Consider the following 20,961-nt stretch of genomic DNA (forward strand, 5'->3'; position numbering starts at 1 on the left):
CAGATATAATGAAGGAAACAAAAGGGCGTATCAAAATAAGCTTCATAAAAATCGATTCACTTTGAAGTGTCTGATAAATCAAGCCCAAGCTTAGAATAAACTGGGGACTATATATATCACTGTAGTTAAAAATGCATGCTTCCAAGTTAGATAGATTTGGGTTCAAATCCTGGCTGGGCCTTGGGCAAGTTTCTTAACCCCACTGCTTCAGTTTCTTCATCTATAAAGTGAGTAATAATGATGGCTGTGAAGATTAGGTGAGATAAGAAATACAAGAAAATCCTTTAGCTCCCTCCCTAGCAAAATAATTATTGAGCTAGACATGTTTACTAAAAGTAAACAAAAAACACTAAGTCCCCGCCTTCACAGAGTCTGATTAGTGAAAAACATTACATAGGTATGTGATTATTTACTTACAAATCTTGACAAATGCTATAAAAAGTATAAACCTGTTACAAATTCAATAATTAATGAGTGGGAAAACATCCTTCTCTTAGTCCAAAGAAGAGAATGTAACCATTCCAGAAAAAAATGAAGTGACCAGAAGGATCTCTCCTCTTCACCAAGTACAAAACTTAATTCCTGGGCCTCAGAAAGAAAAGTCCCTTGTTTTAAAACAGTGGTTCTCATGGGGGTGACTTTGCTCTCCAGGGGACATTTGGCAATGTCTGGAGACATTTTTGATATCACAACTGGTGGGGCACTGCTGGGACCTAGTGAGTAGATGCCAAAGATGCTGCTATATGTCCTATTCTATAGAACAGCTCCCATAACAAGGAATTATCTGGCCCAAAATAGCAACAGTGCTTCTGTTGAAAACCTAATGCTAGAGGAAGAAAAAGGAGGAATCCTCTACAAATTAAAAATGAGATGGGGAGAGGGGTAGTGTATCAACATCACCTGGGGAATCTCTTAAAACATAAGATTCTCTTAGCCTACTCCAGAACTTCTTTATCAGATCAGGAGAGATAAGATCCTGGAATTACTACTTTTAAAAGCTCTCCCAAGTAACTTTTGATGCAGCCAGTCCACAGATCACTGATGTAGTTGATACAATGTTAATCTATGGCAAGACCATCTGGAGGCCTAATGAAGTCAAAATATGTGGTGTGTTACGTCGAATACTTCTCAATCCACTGGGCATCATTGCCAGGCCATTATCTCTTAAACATATCATCTCTTAAACACATCATCTCCTTAGAAGTGTACCTGTTTAGTTCACCCATATCCCTTCATATCCTTCTAAGTGCCAGGAAACTGATTTGACTGCCAGTTCTCGTTTTCTTCCAATTAAAATTTTTTTCAGAAGTGAAACTTTTAAATAAACAACTTGAAAATTTAGTCAAGATGCAATAAGTAAGTCAAATTCAACTTGCAGGCCACTGGCTGGCAGCTGGAAATTAATCTAAATCTTCCCTGTGACTAGGGAAGGCAGGTCTCAGCCATTCTAAAGGAGGCCTCAGAGAATCTTATTGTTTTCTAGTCACACTCAGTTCCTAGAAAGCCAAGGAAACTCAACCGGTGTAACAATTACCTCAAGGGTTTATAGAATTTATAGCATAAAAATTTACCCCCAAAATCCAGAAATCTCACCTCCTGGTTTGTTTTCTGACCTGGCTTCACATAGAAAATAAAAACTGTGTCGAAGGGACGACATGGCAAGAGATCCAGATACCCAATGTCATCAAAAAATCCAGGTATCATGGAGTCAAGTGCAATAAGGTGAGGAGGTAGACGACTATTTGCAGGTTCCTATCGACAAAGGAAGAAAGGAGAAATTATTATCTCTCTTCATCATTCTAATTATAAAAGCAATACTTGCTCACGGTTTAATAAACATTAAGTAAAAAAAAAAAAATTATAAAGTCGCAGCAATAAGCACAACCATAATCCCAAACTACAGAAACTATTTAACATGCTTGTGTTCTTCCTTCCAGTTCTCTTATTTGCCTTTTTCTGCTGAAAGACAGTTGAAATCTTAATATGTATATAATTTAAAATCCTATTTTCTCTATAAAATATCAAGCTTTCTAGCAAAAAATTTTATATGTATTTTATTCTTATTCATTGCCGGTCTTAATGCAAAATGGTACAGCCATGCCCGGAGGCAATTTGGCAGTTTCTTGCAAAGCTAAACATAGTCTTACAATACAGTGAAGCAATTACGTAACTTGGTATTTTCCCATATGAATTAAAAACATGCCTACACAAAAACCTGCACACAAATGTTTACAAGCAGCTTTATTCATAATGGCCAAAACTTGCAAGCAACCAAGGTGTCTTTCTGTAGGTGAATGGATAAGTAGACTGTGATACATCCACACAATGGACTATTATTCAGTAATAAAAAGAAATGTGCTATCAAGTCACAAAAAGACATGGAGGAAACTTAAATGCAAATCACTAAGTGAAAGAAGCCAATCTGAAGAGGATACATACTATATGATTCCAACTATATGACATTCTGGAAAAGGCAAAACTGTAGAGACAGTAAAAAAGTCAGGGGTTGGGTGGGGGAAGGAGGAGGAAGTATGACTAAGAAGACTACACTGGATTTTTAGGGCAGTGAAACTATTTTGTATAATGCTATAATGATGGACACATGTTATTATACGCATTTGTCAAAACCCACAGAATTGTACAACACAGAGTGAACTCAGGTAAACTATGGACTTCAGTTAATAATCCATCCCATACTGGTTCATCACTTGTTACAGATGTGTCACAACAATGCAAGATGTTACAATACGAGAAACTGTGTGTGTGGAGGAAGAGAGGTTATATGGGAAGTCTCTCTACTTTCTACTCAATTGTTCTGCAAACCTAAAATTGCTTTAAAAAATAGTCTATTAATTTTTTAAGGCATTTTTTGTTTTGTTTCCCCCCATCCTTTATCTTCTTTGAGATCCTGATCTTGCCCAGCAGGTTGGGCCATCCATGATATTTTTCAGGAAAGCATCCCCCAGAGATGGCAAGGATTACTCTCTTCTACAATAGCAAGGATCGTGAGCCTGGTCTTCTAGTCCATTATATAACATTCCTAACAAGGGTTGAGGCAACACCCTATCATCAAAAACATTACTATTTTTGCAGTCAAACAGAAGAGTATTCACACTATGAAATAAGTAAGACTACAAATAGCCTCGCATCAATTCAGGTCAGATTTTTCCACTAAGTGAATTTTATACAAACATACAAAAGAACTTCTAGTTTTCATTTTTCACTTTGAAATCATGGATAAGGAACTACAGACCTGTAGCATGCTATGATACACCTTATAGGACAAAGGCTCCACATTCTTTCTTTTTTAAATAAGCTATCTCATCACCTTGCTCTTCTGGATGATCTTCTGATTCAGGAACATAACATGCATATATTTTATACCTCTTAACTCTTAATAACTTTAAAGTTTTTCTCTCTAGGTCTGTGTTTTAATACATTTTCTTAGAATAACTTTTGTCAATATCGCAGTTGTAACTGAGGTATTTTGGCATCATATTTGTAACTGCATATTAGAGCCACAGTCAATATCTATACTTGGTGTGTAGTGATCTTAATTCCCATTTACTTTAAACATTCTATTGATTCTCTTATGGCTGTCTAATTAGAAATCATATTACCTGAGAACTGTCTTTTCCTTTCCAATGGTTTTTTTCCTCTTATTTAGTTTCTTTTAATATTTCACTGACTTTCCTGGTTTTGATACTATACTGTAGTTATGTAAGATGTTACCCATTGGGGGAACCTCCCTGCACATTTTTAAAAAAAAACTTTCTGTTAATCTATAATTATTTAAAAATTAAAATAGGGACTTCCCTGGTGGTGCAGTCGTTAAGAATTCGCCTGCATAGGCAGGGGACATGGGTTCAATCCCTGGTCCGGGAAGACCCTACATGCCACGGAGCAACTAAGCCCACTTGCTGCAACTACTGAAGCCTGCATGCTCTAGGGCCCGCATGCCACAACTACGGAGCCCACGTGCTGCAACAACTGAAGCCCACGCGCCTAGAGCCTGTGCTCCGCAACAAGAGAAGCCACCGCAGTGAGAAACCCATGCACCTCAATGAAGAGTAGCCCTCACTCGCCACAACTAGAGAAAGCCCACGTGCAGCAATGAAGACCCAACACAGCCAAAAAAAAATTTTTTTTAATTAAAAATAAAATTAAAATAACTTTTCATTAACTAAAAAACTCTCAGTGTTAAACAGTGGCCAAGGTAGATATCCTTTACCTCTGATTTTTAACAAAGGGTGGTTCTAGTTTCCTCATTCCCCATCTCGTTTCCTAAACAGGCTGCCATTTACTGAGATCTACATTACTGGCCCTAACTAAGTTTTTGGTTTTTTGTTTATTCATTTTTTAAAAATCAGACTGAATATTATTCTACTGAATACTGACTGTTTTATTGACTGATCTGCTAAAATAGGATCAAATTATTTTCTTAATAACTTTACTAATATTTACCAATAACTGACTCTCCTTAAGTTCCTAGGATAAACCTTACTTGGTTGTAGAAGTTAATTTGTTTAACACGCTGCTGAATTCAATTTTACTAGCATTCTCCTTAACACTTTTGCACATATATTCGTAAGTAAAGATTGGTTTATAGCTTTTTCATGTGTGTGCTGTCTGGTATAAATTACTAGAGATAAGGTAAGATTCATAAAATAAACCAGTTTACTTTCTGACTTTTTCCTATGTTCTCTCTCTTTTTTTAAAAAAATATTTATTTGGCTGTGCTGGGTCTTAGTTGCAGCACGCGGGATCTTCATCGCAGCATGCAGGCTCTTAGTTGTGGCATGTGGGATCTAATTCCCGGGATTGAACCTGGGCCCCCTGCATTGGGAGTGCGGAGTCTTAACCACTGGACCACCGGGGAAGTCCCTTTTTCCTATGTTCTGAACCAGGTGAGAAAGCATGAGAATTATTTCCTTGAAAGCTTAAAAATTTCAAGCAGAATAGATAACATGAAAGGAAAACTTCAATCTCAGAGACAGGGCTGTTAAGGCTCTTCTTGTCTCCCTTCAGTCCATGCCTCTTCTTGTCTCCCTTCAGTCCACAGAATGTAATATTTTCTTCTAGTATGTTTTTATTTACTGCTTCTACTCTGTTCAATTTTCTCCACTAGGAATACCACTAATCATTTTTAGGTTGTATCTTTGTTCCTGGCCTTCCATATTTACCACTGTATTTCTCATTATTTTCCTCTTTCTGTTGTTTTCTTCTGCATTTTAAGAGTTTTTTACTTTTTACTCTCCACCACTAACTCGATTTTCTACAACATAAAATATTTTTCATCTACATGCTGAAATCCAAACTCAGTCAGCAATGTTCCCCTCTGCTTTCCTTAAAAGTTAAATGGCCTTTAACCAAGTAGCTGTTGGCGAGTAAGGGCAGGGGGCAACTTGTGCAATAAACAACTTCTTGCCTAGCAATCTTCAGTTGTGCTTTTCAAAACAAACAGGCCTTAGTACAAACTCTAAATCCACATTCAGGGAAGCCATTTCACATTTTTGAGGCCCTGTTTCCACATCTGTGAAATAGAGATACCATTACTTTCCTTGTAAAATTGTTTCAATGGAATTAAGAATAATGACATTATTTACCTTACAGGCTGGTTGACTTTGTACTACGTACTACATGAAGCACCTGACACGATCATAATGAGATGGATACCCTTATCACCCCTATTTATCTATTTATTTATTTATTTTTGGCTGCATTGGGTCTTTGTTGCTGTGCACGGGCTTTCTCTAGTTGCAGCGAGTGGGGGCTACTCTTTGTTGCGGTGCGCGGGCTTCTCATTGCAGTGGCTTCTCTTGTTGTGGAGCACGGGCTCTAGGTGCACGGGCTTCAGTAGCTGTGGCTGGCAGGCTCAGTAGTTGCAGTGCACGAGCTCTAGAACGCAGGCTCAGTAGTCGTGGCGCAAGGGCTTAGTTGCTTTGTGGTATGTGGGATCCTCCCAGACCAGGGCTCGAACCCGTGTCCCCTGCATTGGCAGGAGGATTCTTAACCACTGCAACACCAGGGAAGCCCACCCCTATTTTATAGATGAGGAACTAAGACTCAGAAAAGTTGGGCAACTTGCCCAAGATCACATAGCTGGCAAGCAGTGATGCCAGGACATAAACCTAGACAGTCTGATCTCAGGAACTGCACAACATAAGAAGTGCTTATACTTGTTCCTTTTTAAAAGTGGCATAGAAGAGCAGAGTAAATTGTAGCCCATACTTTCAGTAAGGAAGTGTACTGGGGAAGAGTTTTAACATTCTTTTTTCTAATTATCTATAGATTTCATTAATATGTGTGATATGAGTCCTACATTACCTAGGAAAATTCAGAGGCGCATATATTATTATATTATAAGCAGTCCCCTCAGACAGAACTCTAAATATATTCATGGGAAAACTGTCTTGGAGCTCATATTATAACCTACAGCATCATGGAATTTCATTTCCTTGTATGAAGGGTAAGGTTTTAAACAGTTTGTTTTTTAAAATTCCTTCTATCTTCATAAAAATGCTTTAGCTATCAGCAGCTGAATGTTAATATATGAATATATTTACTCATAAAAGTTTACAGAAATTACCTTCAATGCTTCTAAGGACAAAAATCCAAAGTGTGAAAGGAAAAGGCGTGCTGTTTGGAATTCCTGGGCAGGAGGTGGGGGCTTACAATCTGTAATCGGATCAGGAAAACTTCTCTTCTGCAATTCCTCCTCACTTTGTTGTTCAAGGTGTATTTCATAAGCAATCTGCTGGGCCATGCCATTCCTTAATTTTTCATGTCTCTCTTCTAACTGAAATAAACCGAACATTTCATTTTTTTGGAATTATCATAAAAGTAATAGAATTAATCAAGTTTTAAATGAAAATAAAGCTACAAGCAACAAAATAAATGAAGATAATTTTCAGTGATCAACACTGAGTTTCAATTCAGTACAACCAAGAGCATACAATCAAGCAAATACGTTACAAGGTTAAAACAAATACCCAAAACATGTCCCTACAGCCTCAAAAATTGCTCCTTCATCTCCTTGCTGTAAGTGAAACCACTCTGTCTCTGCTTCCCTTCACATCGGCAAGAAAGGGGGCAGAGTCGTTGCTCTCTGCCAGATCCCTGTCCATTTTCATCCTGCAGTGATCCCCTCATGTTTTGAAGTCCATAACCATAGCATTAGTTGCTATACCCTTGGAGTTATTACCTCTGCTTCCCTTCTGATCCATCCTATTTAAAATTCCATCCTCTTTGGTGAACAGCCTGGCTTATATTCCTACAACCTCCTCAACCTTCACAACTCTTGCCATCCATGACACACGTTGTACCTCAGATGTGCTGTACTTTCAAGAGCTACCATCCTGAAATTCCTTTCCTACAGCTCACCCAAACTCCTACTCCCCCTTTACTATCACTGAGAGGCAAACAACCCCTCCCTGTATTTCCCCAAGCCATTAGCATCCTTCTGGCTTCATCTACCTCCCAACCAAAACTAAATCCCCGAATCTGACGTCTTATACCCTCTTCTAAGCATATAACATGGCTGTGTTGTTCCTTATTCTTCCTTATTCACCCAGCCAATCTCCACACCATTCAAATTTTTTACTTATGCCTCTGGATACCAAGGACTTTTTTTTTTTTTTGCGGTATGCGGGCCTCTCACTGCTGTGGCCTCTCCCGCTGCGGAGCGCAGGCTCCGGACGTGCAGGCTCAGCCTCTCCGCGGCATGTGGGATCTTCCCGGACCGGGGCACGGACCCGTGTCCCCTGCATCGGCAGGCAGACTCTCAACCACTGCGCCACCAGGGAAGCCCTGGATACCAAGGACTTTTGGAGAAAGTCAGCAGAGTGCATTAAGTAACTTCACTACAGATGATGCTACTTAAACCTAGCTGGGCTGCCTGGCAATTTTAAGAATCATCTTTGCTTCCCTATTTCATTGCTAAGAACTAAGATTAAAATTTATATAAGCTGCTTTAATTTTCCTCCTTTCCACCTCTAAATGTCTCTGAACCTTCACTGACCCTCTCCTCTCCTGTCTTACCAGAAGTGTCCCTTTTCTAAACTCAATCACAGGTTCTTGACCCTACTGCCTCCAGGGCTTTACTCTGTTACTCATCATTTCCCCAGCCCACCTTACAGTGTTGGCAGGTGCAGACCCTTTTCCACTGGCTCCTTCCACCTCTAATTCTTCTTGAATTAAAAAAAAAGAAAGAAAAAGAAAAACCAGCCTTGCGTTTCCTTAGCTAAGGCTATTTCCTCACACTCTTTTTCACTCTGTACCCTTCCCTTTACTGCTAACAGTAACAGTGTAGTTTATATTCACTGCCTTTTCCTCTTTAACCATTCATTCCCCAGACCCTTACACTTTAATACTCCTTTGAACTTGCTCTCAAAGGTCACCAACATTTCATGACAAAATCCAGGGGCCTCTTCTTAGTGCTCCTTCTCCTTGATCTCTCTAGCATTGGAAACTGCAGGCAGCCTCCATTCCTAACCTTATATTCTCTCATGCCCTGACATACCTGTCTTCCATTTCTTAAAATTCTTCTCTCTTGACCTAAGTGACCAATTACTTAATCTATTTAAGTATCTAAATTAATCTAAACCCAAATAAATTTCTCCCATTTTCCCAAACCTGTCCTCTTCCTAATGTCTATATTTCTATAAATGGCACTGTTATCTTTGTCACTCAAGCCTGAAATCTAAAGTTCTTTGGCTCTTTTCCTTCCCTCATCAATCCAAGACTGTCTGGATCTACCTCTACAAGACATGCCATATATTTAAACTTCCACTATCAATGAGGTAGTCCTTCCCATCCCCTGCCTAGATTGTCATAACTGTCTCTGAATTGGGCTCCCTTCTCCAAATATCCTCCACTAGGGTCTGATCATATCAGAACACTACTGAAACCACAGACCAGCCCAGGCAGCCCAGTGCCACCTCTCTATAAGATATGTCCAGTTTCTTTCAATCAGCCACAATCTATATTTGTCTTACTACACGGTAACCTCCTGGATGACAAATACCCAGGTCATCTTATGAATCACCCCCAGGAATACCAAAGAAAGGCAGTGTCTTGACCACAGAAGTTGTTGAAGAATGTTAATAGTCATTCTCTTAACAACAGCTGATAATAATTTATCTTACTTCTTCAGTAACAATTTCATGCAAATCTGGAATGCTCAGATCTGCTTTCACAAAAGGAATCTTGTCCACCTCTTCAGGAAATGGTCGATGTTTCACAGTATATTTAAATCCAACATCATTTTTAGGAACTGGACGAGGTTCAGGCACAAAAAGCTGTTAAAATAAAACAAATAACATTATGTTTATTACATGTGGGTGCCAGCTGAAATGACATGTATTTCCCTGGTCTCTTAGAAGCCTGTGTTTCCCTAGGATTGCATAACACAGAAATTCAGTAAGAATCTGCAAATACTACTGCTAATGGTAAAGGTACCAATGTACTCTTTTATTTTTATAAAAATGTTCATCAACTTATGACAGATTTTTGTGCCTGATAAATGGGTTACGGACCTCCACTGCACCAGGCCTGAATCTTCCATATTCAGTGGTAAGCCAATAGGTAAGGCATTTCAGAGCTTAAGGCTCAAACTTCCTTCTTCCCTAAGGGCTCTCAAATCATTCCATATAATAAAGTACAAGTTTACATCCACTGGGCATCTCTAGACAGTGAGTTCAATAATTAGAACCTTAGCATGGCTTAAGTGAAAAGATATGGCACCGAATCTAGGTCTTCAAGGCGCCAAATCCCTGCTTTAATATATATTAGCTGTGTGACTTCCGTTTTCACACCTGAAAAATGGAAATAATCCACCACAAGACTGTCATAAGGATTAAACAAAAAAATATATGGCACATATTAAACTACTGAACAGTTTTAGTGCCTTTCCTGATCTCCTTCTTCCTCAGTCTTTAATGGCATTCAGTGGCTTATACAGTGCTGCTGACAGAATGTGACTGGCGTGACGCCACCAGGAGCAAATAGGGGTGTGCTCCTCACAGCAAACACATCTCATCTAACAGAGACATATGGAATGTTCAATTGTTTTAGGCATTTGCTCCAATTTTGTGAGCGTCTCTCTTAAATGCTGGTAAAATTTTATTATGTTTTAAAGAATTTTTAGTAACATAAGTAAAAGCTTACAGTGTGATAAGTGAAAAGAGCAGTATATACAAAAATGACTAAAATTCTATTTAAGTGTTATATACAGAAAGGAACAAAAAGATTGGAAGGAAACCCACTAAAATATTAACAGTGGCTATCTACTTCTGGAGAGTAAAAGTACAGGTGATTTAAAAATTTCTTCTTTATTATCTGAATTTTCCAACTTTCTCCCGTAAGCAAATTTTATTCACGTGATTACAACTGTTATAAAGAAAATAAACTGTGCCACCCCAAAGAAAGATTTCATTAAATTATACAGCACATTAAAAAATTATAGAGCATATTACCAATTATACAGTTATATGAAACAATCTGAAACTAAGTACTGTTGCCAGAGACATCAAGGCTCTGGCAAAATTTTTTTCATAATGGCATGTACCTAAATTTTATTATTTTAAACACTGCATGGAAAAAATTCGGTCCACTGTTCAGAACAGTAGTTCTTAATCATAAGTGGATGTCAGAGTCACTCGGAAGGTTTTCTGAAAATACACCTGCCTTGAAGACGTCTTTAAAGAGTATTTCAGTGGACCTGGAATTCTAGGCTCCTAAGATGATTCTGATGTGAACTCACGGACTGAGAATCTGGCTAGGATCAAAAATATTTATCTGTGATTTTTGTTGTAATATTATTTAACCTTTAAATCAAAACACACACAAACACGTGCACACACACACTCACTCCTAGTCACTTCCCTGTAACTTCTGATGGATACCTTCTGATTTGCTTTTGCTCCTCTGGGTAAAAGGCAAAGTTGTTGTGCCCAAGCAAGTCTTCCAGACATTCCCCGGACCAGCACAGTGACAGAGGGGAAAAAATCATCTAGAATAAAATGTTGGTGGAAAAGTTTTTATTTCTGACAACATATAAAATACACCTATTGTCAATTTTAGAGCCTCTAATAATCAAAGCCCTAGCATAGTGCTTCCCTAACTTTTATCCTTTGTGAACCATCTCTGTGGATTCTGCCATATTCAAGTACCGCTATTACTATTTAAATTTAAACTTAAAATTTTTGAAGGAAATGATATATTTCTACCTTAAAAGGAAAATCATGAATTTTGGTGTGCTAATTATATATTTTTAAAACACATGTTTAAAAATACATAAAATAATGTTCACCGATGTATCAACCAACATCATCTCACATACCTCCAGCAATACACATACACATTTTTGGGTAACACTATCCTAGCAAATACTCTTAACTTTCAGTGTTGGGAATGACCTAAATGCAGAAGACAGGCTGGGTGCTTGCGGTGCTGATGTTACATTCACCCATGCCTTTGTGCACCACAGCCCACCACAGGCAGGCACTGTTTCATCCCAACACAAGTTCAGGGGCAGGAAGAAGGGAGGTAAAGAACTCAGGATGGACTGCCTGAGTACCCAGATCCTTCTTCCTATTCCCTCCCTTCTTTTGTCTCTGGTGTAGGAGTCAAACTTGTTCAAACTTCTCTCTCTTACTTCTGTTATTAACTATTACAATGAACCATTAAAATATCCTTGTACTTCTATAAAATCCCAATTGTTTATATTTTTGGTAGAATTCCAATGCAATGAAATTGCTTAGAATGAGAGTAATGGAGTCCTAAAAAATCTGGAAAAGGGTTGACATCTACCCCTCAGGCCAGGAAACCTGGAGAGGATACTGGGATTTTATAGACTCTTTAGCAGGTGGCTCGGGAGTGGGAAACTGGAGGAATCATGAATAATTGGCACAAACCAGGGAAGAAAGTCAAGCAACACCCAGGTCTAAGGTAGAGAAGGATGAGGTGCCTTAAGAAGGAAAGACTTGGGACCAGTGCTTCTGGAGTTGGGCAACGATTAAAGGCCCCATCCACTTTATATTAAAGTCACTGTATCTTACCACAAGAGGAAGGAAAGCTGTGATGGTATTCACTCGTCCCTGAACTACTGGGAAACGTCTCATTTCATTTTATGGATTTATGAGATCCTACCTATATATACTCAACAGAATTTGCATGGGACTCTAAGATCCTTTTCATGTTTGCAAAAGTAAGAAGGTAAGTCTTTAATCACTGAGGAAATCCTATCACTGTGGGGCAACAATAACAAAGAGATAGTATGAGGTTCAGAAAATTTGGACTCTAGTCCTGGTCATACCATACACTTCTCAAGTAACCCTGGACAAGTCACATACCCTCTCTGAGCCCCAGTTTCTTAACCTGTAAATGAGGGAATTGCACGCTAGGTGATTCCCTGTATGCCCAACTTTTCTGTAACCTTCACTTTCCTTTACCTTCCCAGCAATAAGGGTCTCTCTAAGAACATGCTTCCTTTACATACTGGCTGATTCCAATTACCATCAGAAAAAAATGTACTCTGAGCAGTCTGCGTTGCAGTGGTAATCACACACCTTGAGATGGTTTATAATTGGGGGAAAGAGGGGAAGAAAACAGTGCATGTTATGTCAATGGAAAATCACTGAAGAATTTTCAGGAGGGCACTGGCATGGTCAGATCTGCATTTGAGGATGAATGCAATGGTGGCAGCAAGTAGGATGGAGGTAACGGTAACAAATTTTGGAACTGGAAGGAGGAAGAATCAGATCAGGTAGGAAGCAATAATCCAGATAAGAAATAATAAAGTCCTGCATTTGGCTGTACTGGGAGGAATGCAGAGAAAAGAAGATTCCAAAGTCACTAGCGGGGTAGAAACTTGGAAACCAACTACATAAGGGAGTAACAGGAAGGAGAAGGCAAAGATGACTCCTCCAATTCCCAGCCTGTTTGGGTGGCACCAATAACTGAAAAAGAACAATGTGGAGTGAAGGGCGGGAAAGGAGAGGGGCAGGATCCAAAGTTCAAGAAGGACGAAAGAGTAATAATGATTTTTATACACAGTAAACAACAGAAATATCCCACTGAACTTTTTATAAAATTATGGAGCTCTTTTCTAATAGATATAAAGGGTCTCTAAAAGATTCTATTTAATATGTATATTGCATTTTCTGACCCTCTATTTTTTAGCTGCTATTATCTCATCAGCTAGAAGGCTTTCTGACAAATGCAAAATTACTTAGAATTTGCAGTCTTTCCTTCCCCGATCCTGGAAACAGCTTGCTAATACTGATGAACATGTTGATTTAGCAATGGAAAAAGCCCAAAGTGCTGAAACTTACTCTGTTCATTTCCAAGAGGTTGCTCCAGCATTGCCAGGATGACACTGTTATCCAAGACAAAGTACCGGAAACTATGCTTGTTTATGGTTGGCAGTCTGGAGTATTTAATCAAAGTGGTCTCATTCACCAGACTACAAGGAGAGGCAGGACCACTGGGTGAAGGAAATGCGCCAAGCAACTGCATAATACTACGGAGAATGCAAAAGATAACAGTTAATCCCCAAAGGGAAATCTTAAATTCACCTCATGCATCAATCTGTCCTTCTGTTCTTTTGGATTTATCTGACCACAGCCACGCTTCCTCTTTGAGAGTCAGATTTACTCCCTGTGGCAGATGCTGTGGTGTGCTGTCCAGATTTCCCTCTCCAAGACTGAAAGACCCAGTCCCCCAGATGCAGGGAGATGGTGGCCATAGCTTTCAGCTGAGTCCTGGAGAGGCCAATGAGAACCACTTCACTCAAGATCACAGCTTCCTCCTGGGGCAGTTCTCGTCCAATGAACTGTTAATGCAGGGGTATAAAGTCCCAGCCCCCCGGCCCCAACATGAGAGAATCCTGAAGGGCCAGCCCAGCTCCAGAGCTCTTTGTTGCAAATGCATCACAGTTTATGTCTTCCCTCTGCTCAATCCTACTTCCTTCATTCCCTCATAAGGGTTGATCCTGAGAGCACTTTCCAATAAACTTCCTGCAAGCAAATTTCTCTCTCTTGAAGTTTGCTACCCAGGGAACCTGACTAATCATACTTCCAAATCATGAAGCTCCTAAAGATACATTTTAAAAAATGTGTGTGCTCCAGGTTTCAGGATAATGCTAAAGCATTCTAGACCTAGAAAAGGATCCAAAGATCAGCCAAGACCCCTCAATTTTTCAGACGGGGAAACTCAGGCTCAGAAGAGATAAGTGATCATCAAGAGACCAGAAACCAGGGCCTACTGCCTTCTCACTGTGTGGCCATGAATAGATATCGTCATTTTACAGATAAGGAACTTGATGCACTAGTAGTTAACATCTCACAGAACCACTGTAATTATTAAATGAGAATATATATGAAAAAATGCTTTATAAACTGGAATTCAACTGATCAAGTCTTACCATTCTGAAATGTTTATATCCACAGAGATTTCTGCATACCTTCAATGCATAATAGTAATAACTTACATATACCACTTACCATGTGCCAGGCACTGGGTCTAAGCACTTTACACATTTTATTTAGTTATCATAACAACCCTATGAGATAGCTACCATTATTATTCCCATTTTCTAATTAAGAAACTGAAACACAGAAAGAATCTTCTTAAGAAAACTTAAAGATTTTACCTTGTGGTCCTAATATCACCTGATCCTTCATACGTAACTCATTTGAAAACTAGTATTCCCCAACACCATTGCAATCCTCTCCCTTTCTCTTTCATTCTAATGCTTGAACCCAAATCTCTCTGATAATAGAAGGCAACACTGCTCAACAGATACTTTCCTTCCATTTTCTCTCCTCCTAGGAGAAGGACTATCTAAGAATTTCAAGGACCAGGAGAACTTCATGATGAGTTCAGGCCTAAGAATTTATGAAAAACCAAGAGACAAGCAATGGGAAAATGTGGGTTTTCTAACATGGGACAGAGATGGTTGTCACAAAGCATATGGACCATGTGAGCTTATGTTCCATGCAAGATTCTAAGACATTATCAAATAGGTTGCTGGCAAGGGTACAGGTCACACCAGCCTAACCACATTTTCTCTTCTTGATGATTACTAGACTGGAAAGGCAGAGAAATATCTCTGAAATCAAGACATGCAAGTATTTGGCAGTGTATCATTATAAACTTACAGACAAGATTTAAAAACCTCTGTGAACCTGAAGGGAAACCTCTAATGTGCTTTGTGAGTCTTTCTCTGTTCTATATATATATATATATATATATATATATACACATATATATATATATATATACACTTTAAAGAACTAACCATTTATTTATTTTTTTGGCCACACTGTACAGCACGCGGGATCTTCCTCGACCGACCAGGGATAGAACCTGTGCCCCCTGCAATGGAAGCGGAGTCTTAACCACTGGACCACCAGGGAAGACCCTGTTCAATATTTTTATCAGTATCTTTTTTTTTTTTTTTTTTTTGCAGTACGCAGGCCTCTCACTGTTGTGGCCTCTCCCGTTGCGGAGCACAGGCTCCGGACGCGCAGGCTCAGCGGCCATGGCTCACGGGCCTAGCTGCTCCGCGGCATGTGGGATCTTCCCAGACGGGGGCACAAACCCGTGTCCCCTGCATCGGCAGGCGGACTCTCAACCACTGCGCCACCAGGGAAACCCCTATCAGTATCTTTGATTAGGACACACAGGGCAGGCTCATTAAATCTGCAGTTGGGGACTTCCTTGGTGGTGCAGTGGCTAAGAATCCGCATGCCAATGCAGGGGACATGGGTTCGAGCCCTGGTCCAGGAAGATCCCACATGCCGCGGAGCAACTAAGCCCGTGCGCCACAACTACTGAGCCTGTGCTCTAGAGCCCACGAGCCACAACTACTGAGCCCGCTGGCCTAGAGCCCGTGCTCTGCAACAAGAGAAGCCACCGCAATGAGAAGCCTGCGCACCACAATGAAGAGTAGCCCCCGCTCGCTGCAACTGAAAGAAAGCTCTCACACAGTAACAAAGACCGAACACAGCCAAAAATAAATAATAAATAAATAAATAAATTTTAAAATAATAAATAAATAAAATAAATCTGCAGTTGACCAAAAGTTGAGCTGCAGAGTTAATATATCAGAGTAAGAATTGGGATCCAAAAGAATCTTAAAAAATTAACAATAATGAGGTAAATCTTACATAAAGAAATTTCAAGTTTAAATGTAAAATTCTGTACATTACATCCAAATACCCCCCCAAAAAATAAGTACAGGATGAGAAAGACAAAAGGTAAATGCGTTAAAAAAAAGCCTCTAAGATTTTAGTTGACTTAGTAAAAATCACCAGGTTCTCAAAAACCCAATGCAGTCTCTAAGTACACTTTAATGAAAATATAATATTCTACAATTTAAAGGTCATTGACCTTTAAAGAGGTACACAGACAAACCTGCGCCATTGAAAGGAAAAAAGACGAGGATGATAAAGGTACTCTAAATCTCTGTCATATGAAAAACAGTTGAAGGTACTGGCAGAAATGAATTAGAAAGAACATGAGCACTGTCTTCAGACACCACCACTCCTCAGAAAAAAGCGTTTTATTATTAAAAGTCTGAATCAGAAACAATGGGTAGAAGTTAAAGTGGGAGAGATTTCAGCTCAGTGTAAACATCAAGTTTTTAACAATTAAAATGAAATGGTCAAACTTGGGGGTTAAAGTATCCCAAAATTAGAGGCCAAATAACTTGGTAAATAAGTCTTAAAGGTGACTAAGCAGAGGGGCCGCTAAAATGTCTTCCAAGAGTCCTAACGTATATTATACAACAAGGGGAAAAACACCAACCAGCTGATCTGCATTCCGTAACTATCTCCTGTGTGCTCAGCACTGTGAGGGATGTGAAGAGGGAAATGTGGCCTTTACCCAGGTTGGGGAGGTAACACTAGCATGTTATCAAATATAACCAGGTGTGATCATGACACTGTAGAATTCATGCAGTGTGGTAAGGTCAGACTAATTGAGCACAGAGGTGTGGAAAAGAAGCAGAATGACCAAAGAAGGTCCATGGAAGTAGTGGATATGATATGAGCACCGAACAATGGAGGATGTGGCCAAGAGGAGAAGAGGGAAGTCCTGAAACTCAGGGGAAGTATACAGACAGGTATGAACATGTACACTTCACGGCCACAAGTGGCCTGCCAGCTGTGGCAGAGGGATGTGCTGGGAAAGATCAGACAGTTTGAGTGGGGACTCAAGGAGGGCCTTGAAAACGAGACCAAAAATTTCACACCATAGGGCAGTAAACAGCAATCTATTCAGTTTTCAATCACTCAAGCAGCAGAATAACCACAGTACCTAAGATGATGAGTTCAGCAACAGAATGCAAAAAAGTGTGAGAGACTGAAAACAGGGAAATCAGGCAAGAAGTGATAAGGGCCTGGACTGGGAATGCTATCTGAGGTCAGAACAAATGGAGGAAATACTTTCAAAGGTAAAGTCTATTGGACTCAGTCACTGGCTTCATATGGGGAATAACAGATAAAGCAGAGATAAAACAGAAAATGAGTCAAAGTTTTGTGTTTGCATAACTGGAAAACAGCAATGATACTGACATAAAGCTGTAATTGTGAGGGAACAGAGAAAATGTGATTTGGATATGTTTCATGATGACTCTTCAGGGCCCTCTTCAAGACTTAAAACTAAAGATGCCTTTTGTAGAGTTGCCAGCAGAGATAAGACAGATGAGCCACCTCGATAACTACTGGCTAGTTCTGGAAGCATCCCAGGACTCTCTACTTATTCTGAGCTCATATCCAATCTTCACTGCCAATCATATTCTCAATGGAATGTTCCATCCAGCCTAGGATGGAGCAAACTTATTTTTATATAATGCAGAGTCCCAGTGAGAAATGTCCTTCCCCCTTTCTCCATATCCCTTACTCTTCAAGGTACACACATCAAGTCTTAGTTTTTTAATAATGCTTTTAAGTCCACCCCAGCCCACACAGGTCTTCTCTCTGGACTTTTATTATTTCTAGTACTCAATCGCATTTTTCTAATTTTCTAGCTATTAGCCAAACCCCCACAAAGTCAATGAAAGCCCATCATTAGCATAGTGAGCAGGACTGAACTAAAGCAAGTGCGCTTCTAAAACTTTACTGAATGACCTAAGCCCATGAGGAACTGAAATAAACCCAACTTTATTGTGCACACTTTAGTGTGAAGCTTTCAACAGGTCACAGAACTCATAAAAGATTCTGGGATCTTGGTAAGGGCTGATTTACATACAAATCTACAAGCTGTCTTATCTACCACTTTACTAAGAAGACCAAGATGAGCCAACCCAGACTGACTTGACATTCCTCCTTCCTGTTTTTATGTTGTTCTGGGGTCTCATCTACATTTACCCTTTCATAAGTCTCATCTTTCCATCTGTACCAATTCCACCTAATCTTCTCCACCTACCTCTTCCTTTCAGTTGATAAACTGCCTTTCTTCCCTCTTTCTACTCTGCTCACTAACTGGCCAAACACACTATTTCAATTCTCTCTAATACTTTTTCAAGATACCAACCTGTCTCTGTCCTTTCACAACCAAATTGCTTGACATAGGAGTCTTCTCTTGCTGCCTAACCACCCTGCAATCTGACTTATAGCTCAAACTTTATCCATTCTCTAAGAGTCAGGTCCATGTCCTTTTCCTTAGAAATCTTATTTTGATTTCCCTGAATCTGGAAGTATTCATTTCCTCCTTCCAACACCCCAGCATTTTATTTGTACCTCGTCTCTTGGAGCATTTAATCTAACTAGCATTATAGATATTTGTGTTCACATCTTATCTTCCCTACTGGACAAGAAGCTCTTTGAGGGTGATAACTGAATCTGATTTATCTTTACATCCTATTACCAGTTCATAAGAGGAAGTTTATAAATCTTGCTGAATGAACCTATAACATGTAATATAAATGGTATAGCAGAGAATACAAACCACTGAGCTGGCAAGTAGGAGACCTAATGGTGTGACCCAGACATACCCTGTCTCTGGACTCAGCCATCAAAATGAGGGGGTGGGTAAGGCTCTCCAAGATCCTTTCCAGCTCTAAAATGATACGACTTGAATTAACTGACAACCAGCATAGAAAAACAAGGACCCAAACTCTCAGCCCCAAGTTCCTGGTTTCCTTTGGTCCAAAAAACAAGACATTTTCTTTTCCATTTTATTTCTGGAGAAACAGTATCCTAAATGGGGTTGTGTCACTTAATGCTGAACAACTGGGGAGGAGATGAAACAACACAGGATCACATCTAATCCCATCTAACTCTTAGGCACAATCCCTGTGCAGTCACTTTCATACCATGTTAGGGTGGCTTCAGCAGCATCCTTTACCCTCATAGATGCAGGGTTTGGCTCCTTATCTCCTTTGTACTTGACCTCTTGCTCACTGTTCTTGGACTTGCTTCCTGAAATACCCAGTTCCACAATCTCTAGCACTTCCTTAAGACAGTCCTAGAAAAAGGAAAAGCAGATTAGCTTTTGTAATACACCTATCTTATGAAACGACAAGGAAATACATGAAAGTGTCAATATGGATGTGTTTTGGTGGTGGGACTCTAATTTCTCATTTTCTTGAATAGGTATATATTAACTTCAAAATAATTTAATAAAATAAACTTGTCCCCCCCCCCCAATTTTTCTTTAAAGAACTAAATTTGAGTGTTAAGAGATTTAGATAATAAGTAATGATAAATTCAATTCAATTTTTTCAGTCACAATTCTTGTAAAATTACCATGGACTGTAAATCGTGAAAGGCTGAGTGAAAGAGATGTAACAGTAATTCAGTTAAACCTAGATAGTGTAAAATATGTTACATTATCCAAAGGGAAGCTCATAGGTTATTGACATTTTAAAGCAATTTCTGGTATGATAACTTTACAAGTCATCATGAAAATGACTAAGAGTTAATCAACAGTATTATTTTTTAAAAACTATATAAAGCTCTCTATAATTTTCCAATAAACCTGGTATCTCTTCTTTTATTTACACTGTGAATTCTTTGTAACTGTCTGTCTTCCCATAAGAAAAGTATTACATGGAACAATGGTAGAGAAAGCAGCCTAGATATCTGTGTCTACTTGAAAAGAAAGAAACGTGTGTGAAATGAAATTTTTAGATACAAGCAACCTTTATGAACAAGCAGTGCTCTAGGTTTGCAGCCTGGCTATCAACTGCCCTTCTTGGTTTGATGACAGGTGACCAAAGTACCTACTGGCCATCTCTTGACAGTTCACAGATAAATTATTCAAAGGCCCATCTCTGAAAAGAACTTCTCTATGGGTTAATTTGCAACCAAATACATTTGACCCTTGAACAACATGGGGGTTAGAGGCGTTGACCCTCAGTTCAGTCGAAAATCCACATGTATAGTCAGCCATATCCATATATGCGGTTCCTCCTTATCCACAGTTCCACATTCACGGGTTCAACCAATCAGGAATCATGTAATAGTGTAGTATTTACTATTTTAAAAATTTGCATATAAGTAGACTCACACAGTTCAACCCCATATTCTTCAAGGGTCAACTGTAATAAGTACGATGACAGTTTTTGAATTATGCTCACTAGGACAAGTGTTTTCCTGAAATATAACAAGTATATTCAGTTTAAAGTATGCAATGTTGTACTTAAATTTAGATATTCTCTTTCAAAAGATATTTTCCCAACATACATTTTTGTTTCTATTTACTGGTTTAAGATCTAGTAGACTAACCTTTTCATCAAGCATATCAGGGTGCTCTGTCAGCCAGACACAGAGACACTGAAAAGCTGCCACTATCATGGAGTGAAGATCCCGGGAGTGAAGAGGAGCTGGCCGACTACACTGGTACACAATGTAGCTGCACACGGAACTGATGGCTCGCTTCCGGTCACCTGAGTCAACCATCACCTTCACCTGAGCGTATTCGTACGGTGAACACAGTTAGCCAGGAACCACT

At 39.4% G+C, this 20,961-nt stretch overlaps 1 protein-coding gene across 4 annotated transcripts in view; it reads right to left on the reverse strand.

Annotated features, from left to right (window-relative positions):
- Nucleotides 1–20,961, reverse strand: part of RALGAPB (Ral GTPase activating protein non-catalytic subunit beta) — a 100,331-nt gene that overhangs the window by 14,442 nt on the left and 64,928 nt on the right. For all 4 annotated transcript variants that reach the window (XM_049699169.1, XM_049699168.1, XM_012534095.3 and 1 more), the window contains 7 exons: nt 20,736–20,918; nt 19,322–19,473; nt 13,335–13,522; nt 10,905–11,011; nt 9,147–9,299; nt 6,590–6,799; nt 1,594–1,752 (listed from right to left, as the gene is read on the reverse strand). In XM_049699169.1, coding sequence (XP_049555126.1) covers nt 1,594–1,752; nt 6,590–6,799; nt 9,147–9,299; nt 10,905–11,011; nt 13,335–13,522; nt 19,322–19,473; nt 20,736–20,918 — 1,152 coding nt within the window. The remainder of the gene's footprint in view (nt 1–1,593; nt 1,753–6,589; nt 6,800–9,146; nt 9,300–10,904; nt 11,012–13,334; nt 13,523–19,321; nt 19,474–20,735; nt 20,919–20,961) is intronic.

The sequence above is a fragment of the Orcinus orca genome, chromosome 16 (assembly GCF_937001465.1).
Source record: "Orcinus orca chromosome 16, mOrcOrc1.1, whole genome shotgun sequence".
Classification (NCBI taxonomy): Eukaryota; Metazoa; Chordata; class Mammalia; order Artiodactyla; family Delphinidae; genus Orcinus; species Orcinus orca.